The sequence below is a fragment of the Capra hircus genome, chromosome 21 (genome assembly GCF_001704415.2).
Source record: "Capra hircus breed San Clemente chromosome 21, ASM170441v1, whole genome shotgun sequence".
Classification (NCBI taxonomy): domain Eukaryota; kingdom Metazoa; phylum Chordata; class Mammalia; order Artiodactyla; family Bovidae; genus Capra; species Capra hircus.
Genome location: NC_030828.1, coordinates 59,633,961 through 59,646,401, shown reverse-complemented (window position 1 = coordinate 59,646,401; position 12,441 = coordinate 59,633,961). Strand labels below are relative to the sequence as shown.

Below are 12,441 nucleotides of genomic sequence, written 5' to 3'. Positions count from 1 at the left end.
AGACTCCCATGGACAGAGGAGCCTGGCACGGTATAGTCCATATGGTTGCCAAGGGTCAGACAGGACTGAAGCGGCTTAGCATGGCGTGTCACGTGTAACTGATTTATAGTATTTTGTTAGTTTCAGGTGTACAGCAAAGTGATTCAGTTATACATATAATATATATCTATTCTTTCTCAGATTCTTTTCGTTGTAGACTATTATAAGTTATTGAATATAGTTCCCTGTGCTACATGGGCATTATATTTGAAAAATTATCTGTAGGAATTATTTGGGCCTAGTGTAATGGCATCTTACTCAAGAAGGGATTTTGTTGCTTTTGTGAGTTGCCGGGGGCAGGCCGCCTGAGTCTGAGGCCTCCACAATTCCTCTTCGAGGCTTGTTTCTTTCCCTGGTCTGGAAGCTGGGCTGCTTGTCTGTTGGAGGACTGGCTTACCTCCAGAGCACTTGTATCTGGAAAGCCTAGGCCTCAGGGTCCCCTGGACAGCCCGGCAGCCTATGGAATAGGGAAGAGCTTGCCCCAGGGGCAGCACACACGAGGTGCTCTGGGGGTCCGGGGGGAGGCCTGGCCCCTGGACTGACCCACTCTCTCCTCTCTCGGTGCCCCCTCTCCTGCACTCACAGAATGAAGGCCAAGAGCAGCAGGCTGCGCAACGCCGCAGCCGCAGAGCTGTGGCAGCGTTTCCAGCGGCACCCCCAGAACCTGCAGCTGTGGAGGGAGCTGGCCCAGAGACTCCTGGATGTCACCGCCAGCCTGCCAGACCCACCCTCCATCCACACCTTCCTGCCGCAGATCGAGGTAAGCCTGGTTCTGTCGGGAGGGATGGTGGGTGCCCCTGGGGGAGACCACCAGCCAAATGAGGCATTTCAGCCGTCCCCGCAGGGAAAGACGTATCTCTTGGTCCTCCGGGTATCTGGGTAGAGCTCACTAGCAGCCTGGCGGGTCCCAAGTGCACACTTGTAATTATCAGGGACAAAAGTCACCCTCAGTTCTTGGAGAGAAGGCGAAGCCTGGTGCTTGGTGTGGCCCCAGGACTCTGCCATGATCCGCCCACACTGGTTCTCTTCCCGACCCTGCTGCAGACAGTCCTCTGCTGGAAGTCTGAGGATGTCAGGCCATTACCTTTAATGTGTACCCATTGGGATGCATGTGACAAGTGGCAGAAAACTGACTTTCTGGTGGTTCCAGAGCTGGCTTGATAGCTCAGTGGTATCTTCCAGAACCCAGGCTCTTTGCCGCTCTAAACTGCATCTGCCTTCAGGTCCCGGGATGGCTGCTGGCACTGCCCATGTGCATCCTGACTGGTGTACTGGGCTCATGATATATGGCTGTGTGTCCTCGTATTTTCAGTTGACACATCTGAGCTTTTTCTCAGCACCCTTTAAAATGGTTCAATAGTATGGTTCAATAAATCACTTTAAATGGATGCAGACTATTCCATTTGGGGGCGTGCCCTTTTATTTATTTTTTTAAGTAGCCACAATTCGATTGTTGAGGTTGTTTGCAATTTTCATTGTCATAATGAATCTACATTGAATGTGTATGGACACTGAGTTTTATTTCCATTGCTACCATTCTCCTCATTTTACTGATGAGGGATCTGGGCCAGGGAGAAGTGAGAGAGCATGTTCAAGGTCTGGCTGCTCAAGAGAAGCAGAGCTGGGGCCAGAACTGTGGGTTATAGAGTCTTGGCTAACATTCTCAGCCCTGTTTTCACTTTGGCTTCTGGAAACAGCTCTGCGGAACAAGCAGAATGATTCTTATCATTTGACTATTGGGGAGCCACTTGCTTGAGGTTAACACAACCGTTGAGTGACAGGGCTGGCTTTGACCCAGGCCTGTCCAACTTTCCCTGCTGTGTCAGGATATTGCCTCCTGTCCTTCCCACTGGGGCAGAAAGCAAACGGGGACCTTCTTGAGGCAGGAGGGAGGTCCTGTCGCTCTAGAGTGGGACCCAGGACTCCCATGGCAGGACTTTCACTGAGCAGTGGGTTGGAACACGTGGGGCCAGGACTTTGGCTTACTCACCTTTGGAGTCTGTTTGCTGGTTGGGAGTGTGTCTTGCATCACTCCCACTGGCCCACCTGGGCAGAAGGGATTTCACAGGTCAGGGCTCAAGCTGCCAGCCCTCTCTTTTTTGGCCACACCATGTGGCATGTGGGATCCTAGTTCCCCAGCCAGGAATTGAGCCCATACCCCTGGCATTGAGAGTGCAGAGTCTCAACCGCTGTACTGCTGGGGAAGTCCCAGCCCTCTCTTTTCTCAACTCAGCTTCTGCATTTAGCCTCAGAGCGGCTTGTGGATTGAAAGTGAAAGTGTTAGTTGCTCCACCGTGTCTGACTCTTTGTGACCCCATGGACTGTAGCCCTCCCAACTCCTCTGTCCATGGAATTCTCCAGGCAAGAATACTGGAGTGGGTAGCCATTCCCTTCTCTAGGGGATCTTCCTGATTCAGGGATGGAACCCAGGTCTCCTGCCTTGCAGGCATGTTTTTTTCTGTCTGAGCCACCAGGGAAGCCCTGTGGGTCCGCAAAGCTCCAGCCAAAACCTGGGCGTGGCTGGTGTGTTAGTTCTCTAGGGTTGCTGTAACAAAGCACCAAAAAGTGGTGCTTTTATATAAAAAAGAAAACAACAGAACTTCATTCTCTTAAAGTTCTGAAAGCTGGAAGTCCGAAGTTGATGTATCAAGAGGATCTTGCTGTCTCCAGTGGTTCTAGGGGAGACTCCTCCCTTGCCTCTTCCAGCTTCTGATGTTCCCTGCCGGTTGCTGGCATTCACTGCTTTGTAGGTCCACCACTCCAATCTCCGCCTGTCATCATGGACCATCCTCCCCCTAAAGATCTCCACCACCTCTTCCCTCTGTGCATGCTGCTGCGGCTAAGTCACTTCAGTCGTGTCCGACTCTGTGCGACCCCATTGACGGCAGCCCACCAGGCTCCCCCGTCCCTGGGATTCTCCAGGCAAGAACACTGGAGTGGGTTGCCATTTCCTTCTCCAATGCATGAAAGTGAAGTGAAAGCGAAGTCGCTCAGTTGGGTCTGACCCTCAGCGACCCCATGGACTGCAGCCTTCCAGGCTCCTCCGTCCATGGGATTTTCCAGGCAAGAGTACTGGAGTGGGGTGCCATTGCCTTCTCAGTCTGTGCATGCATCTGGGTCTAAATCTTCCCTTTCTGTAAGGGCACCAATCAATGACCTCATTTTAACCTGATTGCCTCTGTAAAGCCCCTCTCTCCAAAGAAGGTTGCATTCTTAGGTAGTGGAGTTGAGATTTGACCAAACCTTTTTTCCCCCCACCATTTCTCTTTTGAAGGTCACAATTCAACCCAGAACAGCTGGTCAAATAATAATGGCTGAGAAGATCTATCTTTTCTTGTGAGTTCAGTGAGGGTCCTGCACTGTGTTAAATGCTTTTTCGGCATTTAAGCCTCGTGACAGCCCCATTGAGCCCCAATGCCTATTGGTCATTTACCGATGAGGAAACTGAGGCTTGGAATTACCCAGGTTCTCCCAGTCAGTGGTGGTGGTGGCGGTTTAGTCACTAAGTTGTGTCCCACTCTTGGGATCCCAGGGACTGTAGCCCACCAGGCTTCTCTGTCCATGGGATTTCCTAGGCCAGAATACTGGAGTAGGTGGCCATTTCCTTCTCTACGCCCAGTCAGTGTGCCATCCAAACTCATGATTGCAACTCCCCAGCCTGATTTCTTCACCCTTGTGATATTGCGTCTGAGTCTGGCAAAAAGGGAATGAAGGTGGCCCCCTACCTCAAGAGGCTTGGCCTCTGTGTGGCTAATCACCAACTATGCACGTCATCAGCAGGTCACCTACCTGGGCTGCAGTCTTACTTCCTCTCCGCCCCATGCCCAGCTCATTGTCTCTGTAACATTATCAGATATCAAGTGGAAGGACTCTGGCCAGCTGAAAACAAAACCCCTGACCTCCAGACTCCTGAGCCCTTGGTGAGAGAAGCAAGACATATTTACCTCTAAGAGCTGGTTGGTCAATAGGACCCTGAAGTAGGGCAAAGGGCTTTGGGGCAGGAAGAGTGAGTGTCAGGTGAGAATGTGACCAGGGCAGGCTTCTTGGAGGAAGTGGGGCCTGGGCTGTGCAGAGTTCAGGGTATCTGCATGGGAGCTGGCTGCCCATTACATGAGGCTGCAGAGTTCCCTGTTGGTCCTCTCTCTGCCCCATGAGCTCCTGTGCATCACGACCCCACTGAGATGCCACCTCCTCTGGGAGGCCTTCCTGAATTCCCTCTGATCATGCTCCCCTAGGCCCTTTTGTGGTTGTTCAGTTGCTAAATTGTGTCAGACTCTTGCAACCCCATGGACTGCAGCACGCCAGACTTCCCTGTCCTTCACTATCTCCCAGAGTTTGCTCAAACTCATGTCTATTGTCTCAGTGATGCCATCCAACCCTCTCATCCTCTGTCACTCTCTTCTGCTCCTGCCTTCAATCTTTCTCAGCATCAGGGTCTTTTCCAATGAGTCAGCTCTTCACATCAGGTGACTAAAGTATTGGGGCTTCAACTTCAGCATCAGTTCTTCCAATGAATAATCAGGATTGATTTCCTTTAGGACTGATTGGTTTGATCTCCTTGCTGTCTGAGGGACTCTCAAGAGTCTTCTCTAACACCACAGTTTGACAGCAGCAATTCTTTGGCGCTCAGCCTTTATGGTCCAGCTCTCACATCCATACATGACTCCTGGAAAAACCATAGCTTTGATTATATGGACTTCTGTCAGCAAAGTGCTGTCCCTGCTTTTCAATATGCTCTCCGGGTTTGTAATAGCTTTTCCTCCAAGGAGGAAATGTCTTTTAAGTTCATGGTTGCAGTCACCATCCACGTGATTTTGGAGCCCAAGAGAAAATCTATCCCTGCTTCCACTTTTTCCCCTTCTATTTACCATGAAGTGAAGGGGCCAGATGCCATTTTAGTGTTTTGAACATTGAGTTTTAAGTCAGTGTTTTCACTCTCATCAAGAAGCGCTTTAGTTTGTCCTCACTTTCTGCCATTAGAACGGTATCATCTGCATATCTGAGGTGGTTGACATTTCTCCTGAAAATCTTGATTCTAGCTTGTGATTCATCCAGCCCAGGATTTCGCATGATGTACTCTGCATGTAAGTTAAATAAATAGAGTGACGATCTACAGCTTTGACATACTCCTTTCCCAGTTTTGAACCAGTCGTTTGTTCTGTGTAAGGTTCTGACTGTTGCTTCTTGACCCACATTCAGGTTTCTCTGGAGACAGGTGAGGTGGTCTGGTATTCAAAATGTCCCACACGCCAACTTGGGGATGGCCCTCTGCTGTTGGTGATGGAGAGTCATTGAATAGAGGATCAGACTGGTTCAGTTTGGGTTTGGCTGCAATGTGCAGAGTCGATCTGAGGGGCAACTGAGAGGCAGCAGATGGTCAGGAGCTGCAGGGGTCCAGGTGAGCAAGGCTGAGAGTGCACCACGGTCAGTGCGAGCCAACGGAGCGGAGACAGATTTCTGACACTCATAGGAGGCAGCCTTTTTGCTTGGGATTTGGTAACAAGACGGATGTGGGGGGTGAGAAGGGAATCAGACTGACCCTGACATTCAGGGCCTCCCGCCACCTTCCCGCCTGCCTGTTTCTCCTTGCATTCACCTCTCCCTCGGCCACCAGCACAGAGGCCCAGCCTCCCAGGCAGGTGCAGCCGGACCAGGTGTGTTCCTGCCCCAGCTTCATCCTGCTCTCCTGTTCACGGAAGCCTTGTCTCCCCCAGGCGGCCCTGATGGAGAGCTCCCGCCTGAAGGAGCAGCTGACGATGCTGCAGCTGAAGAAAGACCTGCTGGGCAGCATCTTTGGCCAGGAGAGAGCCACGGCCCTGCTGGAGCAGGTGGCGACTTCCGTGAGGGACAGAGACTTGCTGCACAACCGCCTTCTGCAGAGGAAGAGCAAACTGCAGGTGAGCCCCGTCTAGGCCCTCAGCTCAGCCTCCCTGCAGCCACAGCCCTGTATCCTGACCCCGGCCCTGCCACTCGCCACCGCGTGGCCCTGGGCAAGTCCTTTGTTCCACACAACCTCAGAGCCCTCATCTATATCATCTGGGTAGGATTATGGTGGGATCCTTCTCATTTGTCTGCCTCCTGCCTCTGCCCCCAAACCCCATTCTATACTCATCAAATCAGTCTTCTGCAGAGAGCTGGGAGGCAGTTAGATGGGAAGATGCAGAGAAAAACACTTGTAAACTTTAAAGCAGTGAGAGCCGGAAGCTATTTTTGTTCTTATTGCTGTTCAGTTGCTCAGTCGTGTCTGACTCTTTGCAACCCCATGGACTGCAGCGCACCAGGCTTCCCTGCCTTCAGCAACACCTGGAGCTTACTCAAACTGACGTCCATTGAGTCAGTGATGCCATCCAACCATCTCATCCTCTGTCACCCACTTCTCCTCCTGCCCTCAATCTTTCCCAGCATCAGGGTCTTTTCCAGTGAGTCGGCTCTTTGCATCAGGTGGCCAAAGTATTGGACAGTTTCTCCTTTTAGGTAACAATTATTTGCTAAGCATCTGAGAATGATGATAGTGGCAAAGCGATATCTCTAGGACACTGACCAGAGGCCAGGCACCTGCAAAAAGCCCCACACCCATGGTCTGAGTTATTCAACGGAGCAGACATTTAGCATACATTTTAGGGTCTGCAAGGCCTGTGATCTCTGTTGCAGCTTCTGAATTCTGCTGGTGTAGCAAGAAATCAACTGTAAATGAATGGGCATGACTGCATGTCAATACAACGTTATTTACAAGCACTGGCCTCTGGTGGGACTTGGGTATGTGGTAGGAGATGCAGTTTGCCAGCACCTGTTCTAGAAGCAGAACAATTGTTAGGTGAGGACACAATGATCCTCAGAGAGGGGCATCAGATCCCCTCAAGAACTCCAGGAAGGCTTCCTGGAGGGGGTGGTTCCTGAGTGAGTAGGAACCGGACAGGAGAAGACTGGAGAAAAAGCAGCCCATCTGTGAGTGTCAGCTTGTGCCACAGGGAGACCGAGCGGAAGGCTGAGCTGTGTGCTGCCTGTTGTGTCTCCGCAGAGCTTACTTGCTCAGCATAAAGATTTTGGGGCGACTTTCGAGCCTCTGCAGAAAAAGCTCTCAGACCTCCAAATCCGGGTCCAAGCCGAGAATGGGCTTCGGCGGGACCTTCCTGAGAAACAGGCCCAGCTTCTGAGGTTGCAGGTAAGAGGTCTGTCTCGCCCGAGTCACCTCCACTCAGATGTTCACCTGTGCCGAAAGCAGCCTCCTTGCAGTAATAGTGGCCAGCCAAGCGGCAGTCAGCCCAAGCCAGAGATTGTGATCCCTCCCTGGCCCCTGAGATCTGAGATTTCCTCTCAGCTGAGTTTCTGCTGGTATGCCTGATGGTTCCTGGCCTTTAGCGCCTCCAAATGGCTGATACTTGAGCCCAACAAAATAAGTTTTTTTTTGCTTACTCTGTGGTCCTAAAGTCTAACATGAATATTTGCTTCTAAAGTTGCTTTGCTAAGTGTTCCTAATGAGGCCAGAGGCCTTCAGTTAAATAAGTGATTTGAGGATTAAGAATAAATATTTTAAAACACATGGACTGTAGGTAGGCTGATCATGAATCATTGTTGGCTGGGTGAGGAGCTTGCTGGTTTTTAAAATGCCCATGAAACAACAGTTACCTTTTTAAAATCCAGGCACAGCTCATACATAACTGGGAGTGTTCTTTGGAAGGTATTAAAAATGATGCATTTGGGGGATTTAAAACTAAAGCTAAGATGCGATTCTCCATAAGAAGAGGTGGTCGTCAAGGAGGAGTCCAGACGTGAGTCTGTCCCCCAGCGACACCTCTGGTCTTTAGCAGTTTATTTTCATGGTGTCGCAGAATATTTTCATCTCATTTAAAAAATTCTCACCATTCCTAAGAGTGGCCCATCAGACAGCCGTGGGGTGTGGCCGATGGAGGTGGGGAGTCCTGCCATCCCTGAACCCTCCTGGTCTTTGCATTCAGGGTCCCCACCCTGATCAGCGTCCACGAGAAGGAGAAAGGATGTTCCACTCATTCCTTCCTCTCCTGCAGGGGCTGCAGGAGGAGGGGATGGACCTGGGGTCTCAGGTGGAGGCCATGAGGCCCCTCTTCCAGGGGAACCCTAACCACCAGCACAAAATGGACCAGCTTTCCGCCGCCCACCAGGCCCTGCAGAGGTCTCTGGAGGTAAGGGGCCAGCAGAGGGTCTGTGTCAACAGAGGCCAGGTTCCTGGAATCTGTCCACCCCTCCTGAGGACTTTCTCCCTCTTTCCTTCCGTCGTTCCTTCCAACCCTTCTTTTTCTTTCTCCCTTTCTTTCTTTCTTCCCTTCCTCATTTGTTCATGATTGAGCGTCTCCTGTATGCCAGGCAGGATGCTGGGTCCTGAGGATGGAGACACTGTGAGCAGGACAGCGAGCCCCCTGCCTTCCTGGGGCTTAAGTGCCGATGGGTAGATGGACAACAAGTCAGCAACAAGTTAAACAAACGATTCCACATGTCAAACATACGCATCCACAAGTGAAACATACAATTCCGCACGTGCCAGGAGACCAAAGCACGGAGCAGGCCGCACCCACACAGGAGCCTCCTGTCGTGTTTGCTGCGTTCATGCCAGGTTGCAAGTTGGGTCCCGCTGGCTGTGAGCTCTGTCTGCGGCGCCCTCTGGTGGCCACCTGGATCCTTCTTGTGTCTGTGGCGGACTGACCGCGGTGTGGAGGAGGCAATGGCACCCCACTCCAGTACTCTTGCCTGGAAAATCCCATGGGCGGAGGAGCCCGGTAGGCTGCAGTCCATGGGGTTGCGAAGGGTCGGACACGACTGAACGATTTCACTTTGACTTTTCACTTTCATGCATTGGAGAAGGAAATGGCAACCCACTCCAGTATTCTTGCCTAGAGAATCCCAGGGATGGGGGAGCCTGGTGGGTTGCCGTCTATGGGGTCGCACAGAGTCGGACACGGCTGAAGCGACTTAGCAGCAGCAGGGTGGTGTGGGTAGTGGGACAAGCTGAAATGTCTGTCCCAGCCCTACCCTGACGACACTGATTCAAGTGAAGTCCTGGGTCTGCATCTGTAACAAGAGTCCCAGGTGTGCAAAGCCAGCTCTCAGGCATCTGCAGCTCAGGAAAGTGTTTAGTTTAAGGCAGGATTTCTCACCCTTCTGGACCCTGTGTGCTCCATTTTAATAAAGAATTTCTGGCATCGTCTTTGCAACCCTGAAATTCATAGATAGTACAAGTTACCCACACGATTTACAAATTTAATATAATGCTTTTTCTATCATCAAAAAGAGAAATAAAAGCAAACAAATGATAAGAAAATAATATGTTAATAATAACCTATAATGGAAAAAGACTCTGAAAAAGAAAATGTATATATACAGATATCTATATAGATGTATACATATTTATATTGATAGAAATTTAATGAAATCACATTGCTATACACCTGAAACATTGTAAATCAATTATTGCTGTTGTTCAGTTACTCAGTTGTATTTGACTCTTTGCGACCCCATGGACTGCAGCATGCCAGGCTACCCTATCCTCCACTATCTCCCGGAGTTTGCTCAAACTCATGTCTATTAAGTAAACACTGCCATCCAACCATCTCATCTTCTGTTGCGCCCTTTTCCTCCTGCCCTCAATCTTTCCCAGCATCAGGGTCTTTTCCAGTGAGTCAGCTCCTCACATCAGGTGGCCAAAGTACTGGAGCTTCAGCTTCAGCATCAGTCCTCCTAGTGAATAGTCAGGGTTGATTTCCTATTCAACTATATGTCAATGAAAAAATAAAATAATGCTTTTCAATAAAGTAAGTGCTTCTAGATGGCGATCAGAATATACCCACTCTATTTGGCTGCAAAGTGAAGTTCACACCTGTTGTGTTACATGCAGGGGTGAAATGGTTGTGCCACACAGATACCTGTTCAGCTTTAGTAGGCACCAACTGATAGTCTTCCCAAGTGGTTGTACCAGTTTATACCCCACACTGGTGGTGGAAGAGAGCACCCATCGCCCATACCCTCACCCAGACTTGGTACTTCCCATAAAAGCAGAACAGGCTTAGAGGCACTGTAAACCAGACTTGGTCTTTCCGGAGTCAATTCCTTGCATTGTGCAGAAGAGAAGATCAACCTCTCGTGTTCCTCCCTGGGTGGGGAGCCCTGGGGGCCATCTCACCCCAGGGCTCTGGCAGGGCTGAGGGTCCTGCAGGATGGGGTAGCCAGGGGTTTCAGCCTGGTTCCCCTGGGGCTGTTCCACAGGACCTCCTGGAAGGACGCCAGCAGAGCCTGCGGGAACATTGCACCTTCAACCACGATCTGCTGAAGCTGCGGCAGTGGATCTCTGTGATGACACAGAAGCTGGAGGCTTACCGTGGGGACACGGGCCCATGGGATGCCCAGTCCCGGGAGGCTGAGGTTGAGGTAAGATGAATCTCCTCACAGAGATGCTTATTCTCTCCCCTGCATCCCAAAGGCAGGTTCGGGGCGGGCGGAGGGTGGTGAATGGTGCTCTCATACCAGGGAGCAGACACCCCACCACCCCAGGACTTAACTGTGTGTGTGTGTGTGTGTGTGTGTGTGTGTGTGTGTGTACGTGTGTGATTGTATGTCCTTTAGAGGCTGCTGGCTGAATTCCCGGAGAAGGAAGCCCAGCTGCCCGTGATGGAAGCGCTCGGCCGGCTGGTGATGGAGGCGTCTTCTCTGGAGGGAGCTGCTGTGGTCCAAGGGGAGCTGGAGGAGCTGACCAAGTCATGGAGGGCCTTGAGGCAGCTGGAGGAGAGCCTGCTGAGGTGAGAGGGCCTCCTGGGTTGGAGCCTGGTCTCAGACAACCCTCCTTCCCAGCAGGGAGAGCTCAGCCATGTTCCTAGAACAGATGGCTGGGGTTCTGCTGTGTGCCAGGCGTGGTGCCAGGCGCCTCCGGGCATCCCCAGGCAATTCTAAGTAGAGGCAGTAAGAGCAGGGAAGCTTCCCAGTTTAGCCTCCAGCCCCTGCTGGCTGGGGCCTCACCTGCATCGGTAGATATATGCCCCTTGATGATGGTAATGTGAGTCTCGGGCAGGGAACTGGAAACGCAGGTGCCCTGGGGAGCTTCAGCTTCTGACCCGAAGGACAGGCATGGGCTTGTGAGGACCAGAAGTCACCTCCCTCCCCGGTTCTGTTACTTCTCCCGTGATCTGGGAAGTCCCCATCTCATCATCACGTTGACCGGGCGGATTTGACTTCTCAGCCTCATCAGAAACCGGCAGCTGCAGAGGACGACAGAAGTGGATTCAGGGAAGAAAATGATTTTCACCAATAACATCCCAAAGTCTGGGTTTCTCATCCTCCCCACGGATCTTACTTCCCGGCATCGCCGTCAGGTAAGTCCATCTCATGGGCTTCTGGGGAGGGCCCAGATCCGAGTCAGGTGATGGTGGGAAGGTGTCACCAGTAAACCCCCTCCCCGCCTGGGGCCACATGCTCAGCTCAGGACTGGGGCCTGTCCTGTATCTGGTGAGCCTGCCCAGTGGTGACACAAGAGTGCCCTGGGCCACTGGGCAGAGGGACTCTGGGACCCCAGACCCAGGGTCTGCACTGAGGAAGGTCCTGGGCATCTCTAGGGCAGGCAGGCCCTCACCCTCAGAAGATCCGACTGCTTCCCTTGCAGGGAAGAGAGTGTCAGAGTGTGAAGCTTGCTAGCAGCACCAGACTGCAAACTAGAAGTACACACGATAGGTATTTTTGGTGCCCTGGTGGCTCAGATGGTAAACAATCTGCCTGCAATGCAGAAGACCCGAGTTTGATCCCTAGGTTGGAAAGACTCCCTAGAGAAGGGAATGGTAACCCGCTCTAATATTCTTGCTTGGAGAATCCCATGGACTAGAGGAGCCTGGAGGGCTCCAGTCCATGGGGTCGCAAAGAACTGGACACGACTGAACGACTAACACATAACACACAGAAACTACATTTTGTAAAAAGAACTAACCTCACTATATCATATCATCCATCCCTCTCCTTGACAGCCTTTAAAAAAAAAGAACCACAATGAGAAGAAATTAATTCCTTGTTCTTCAAAGACAGCACACTAATTCATTGACACGTCCATTCCTTCTCTCATTTCCCCATCCAGAAAGCTCTTACTGAGTCTTTCTGTGTTCTGAGAACTGTGCTTGGAGCTGGGACACAGCTGTAAATAAAACAGAGATACTTTCAACCCTCAGAGAAGGTAGCATCCAGCACAGAGTTTTTCAGATTGTCGTGTGCATCCAGATCGTACCAAAATGCAGATTCTGATTCAGAAGATCTGGACTGGGACCCCTCACCCTGCTTTTCTACAAGCTCCCAGGTGATGCTAAGCCTGCTAGGCCTTGAAGCACATTTTGAGAAGCAGGGAAGCAGGAACCGCAATGCAATAGAATAAGGGTTTACAGAACACGTGGTTCATGGAGC

The 12,441-nt window shown here is 51.3% G+C and overlaps 1 protein-coding gene across 4 annotated transcripts in view; it reads left to right on the top strand.

Moving 5' to 3' along the window:
* The window catches only part of SYNE3 (spectrin repeat containing nuclear envelope family member 3), a 127,013-nt gene that overhangs the window by 68,445 nt on the left and 46,127 nt on the right, over positions 1-12,441 (top strand). For all 4 annotated transcript variants that reach the window (XM_018066222.1, XM_018066221.1, XM_018066223.1 and 1 more), the window contains exons 8-14: positions 625-799; positions 5,754-5,936; positions 7,058-7,201; positions 8,064-8,198; positions 10,273-10,434; positions 10,630-10,802; positions 11,240-11,372. In XM_018066222.1, the coding sequence (XP_017921711.1) occupies positions 625-799; positions 5,754-5,936; positions 7,058-7,201; positions 8,064-8,198; positions 10,273-10,434; positions 10,630-10,802; positions 11,240-11,372 (1,105 nt within the window). The remainder of the gene's footprint in view (positions 1-624; positions 800-5,753; positions 5,937-7,057; positions 7,202-8,063; positions 8,199-10,272; positions 10,435-10,629; positions 10,803-11,239; positions 11,373-12,441) is intronic.